General features: G+C 60.1%; 1 protein-coding gene across 1 annotated transcript; it reads right to left on the bottom strand.

The window, feature by feature from the left end:
• Positions 1 to 876: 876 nt before the first annotated feature.
• On the bottom strand, positions 877 to 1,865 carry GJB5 (gap junction protein, beta 5, 31.1kDa). The gene is made up of 2 exons (XM_010133768.1): positions 1,740 to 1,865; positions 877 to 1,584 (listed from the first exon to the last, which is right to left on the bottom strand). Exons 1-2 carry the CDS (start codon positions 1,863 to 1,865, stop codon positions 877 to 879), a joined length of 834 nt encoding a protein of 277 aa, XP_010132070.1.
• Positions 1,866 to 2,135: the final 270 nt, after the last annotated feature.

The raw sequence follows: 2,135 nt of genomic DNA, 5'->3' as shown, positions 1-2,135 counted from the left end.
CTGTGTCTGCCAGCCCACGGCTGCAAAGGGCTCTGCCACTCGTGGGTGCCCGGGGCCGTTCACGCCTCTGGGTGTGCCCACCAGTGCCCAGCAGCCCATCTCAAATCAAGAATTTATTTATTTGCTTTCAAGCCTGGCATTACAGAGTGATAACGAAGCTGTTCTCCTCGCTCCCCGCATCCAGTGCCTGCCGAATGCAGCAAGAGTTTTACTTGTCGACTCGCTGGGTGCAAGGACAAGCGCAGACCTTGTAACACCTCGTGTTTCCCAAAACCCACCTGCCTGGCCATGGCACTCTTGCTTCCAGCCTCAGCCACCACTTCTGCCCAGCTCCAGGGGCTGCTCCCATTTTTAGTGACTTTTCTCTGGCAGCTGGTGCTTTGTCACTGAGGCTGGTGCAAACCCAGCCTGGAGCTGCCCATGGCAGTGATGCCTGCCCAGGGGTGATGCAGCTCTTGCTCCTCTCTCGGCAGTGTTATGCCCAAGGAACAGCAGAACAACTGCTTTGGCCACCACTTCTGAGGGACAGAAATTTTTATTCATCGCAATGATACTCTCCAGACCAGCTAAGCCAGCCCAGCTGGGACAGGCTTGACCTCCAGGCACCGTTGCCAGTTCACAGCCACCATGGAGCTGCTTGTCCCCATCAGCTCTCGGGAACCACCAGTGTCCTACAGCACCATGTTTTACTCCAAATTCAGCAGAACAATGAAATGAGCCTTCCCTGGACAGGAGAGGCAGAGAGCCCTAGGGCATAACTCCAGGGTGCTGCCACCCCCAGCACTCCTGCGCTGGGGTGAGGTGGGGTGGTGATGAGGGAGAAGGAGGAGGAGGGTGCAGGGCAGGTGAGCACCTCCTGCTTTCCCCCAAGCAGCTCTAGGGAAGAGCCTCCTCTTCCTCGGGCAGCACATCAGGGTTGGAGGCTGGGGGGGGGATAGGATCCGAGGGGGGTTTGTAGTCTGCCCCATGGAAAACCTGTCCCCCCATGGTCATGGGCTCGGCACGGGAGAGCGCACAGTCCTGGCTGTGCCGGGGCCTCTCCCTGCTGCTGGCCATAAGGCACTCACGGCACCGCTTGCCGATGAGGTAGGCAGCCTCAATAAGGCTCAGCATGATGCAGATGCAGGTGGTGACCACCATGAAGAGGGTGAAGATGGTCTTCTCGGTGGGCCGGGAGATGAAGCAGTCCACCACGTTGGGGCAGGGGGGCAGCTCACACTTCACCCGCCGGGGCAGGGTGTAGTTCCTGTAGAAGCGGTAGAAGATGTAGAGGAAGACCACGTCCACGCCAGCCTTGAAGACAAGGCTGAGCAAGTAGGTCCACCACAGCCCCCCACGCTTCTTGCCAGGGTGGGAGTAGGAGCAATGGCAGTTGTCCTTGCCAGCAGCGCGGCGCCTCTGCTCCTTCGCCTCCCGGTAGGCCACGTGCATGACGACCAGGAGGGATGGACATGTCACCAGGATGAGCTGCAGGGCCCAGAGGCGGGTGGGGGAGACAGGGAAGAAGTGGTCAAAGCAGACGTTGGTGCAGCCCGGCTGCCGCGTGTTGCAGTCAAAGTCCTTGTGGTCATCGCTCCAGACCCGCTCGGCCGCCACCACATAGACCAGCCAGCGGAGAGTGAAGGAGGGGGAGCCGAGAGGCGGATGTGGGAGACAGTGAAGAAGTGGTCAAAGCAGACGTTGGTGCAGCCCGGCTGCCGCGTGTTGCAGTCAAAGTCCTTGTGGTCATCGCTCCAGACCCGCTCGGCCGCCACCACATAGACCAGCAGGCGGAAGATGAAGACGAGGGAGAGCCAGATGCGGCCGAAGGCTGTGGAGTACTTGTTGACCCCGCTGAGGAGCCCTTCGAACACCCCCCAGTTCATGGTCCCCAGATCCCGTTAGCTAGCCTGGGAGGAGAGAGAAGGTACAGTGACAGGGAAGAAGCAGCGAGAGATCCCCATCGGAGCACCCAGAGCACCAAACCACGGTTCTGCCCAGGTGGTCTCGGGGACCATGTCTGGCCTTTTCTCACACGCAGGGACAGACCTGGTCTGGGTGACGTGTCTCTGCAGATCACTGTCCCCCTCGACAGGGTCATGGGGAACCGGCAAAGCTTGCTGGATCTGCCGCGGCAAAAGCAACCTCAACCACCG

The sequence above is a fragment of the Buceros rhinoceros genome, unplaced genomic scaffold, assembly GCF_000710305.1.
Source record: "Buceros rhinoceros silvestris isolate BGI_N320 unplaced genomic scaffold, ASM71030v1 scaffold15313, whole genome shotgun sequence".
NCBI classification, from domain to species: domain Eukaryota; kingdom Metazoa; phylum Chordata; class Aves; order Bucerotiformes; family Bucerotidae; genus Buceros; species Buceros rhinoceros.
Note: the sequence above shows the minus strand (reverse complement) of the source record. Positions and strands in the feature narration are given on the sequence as shown.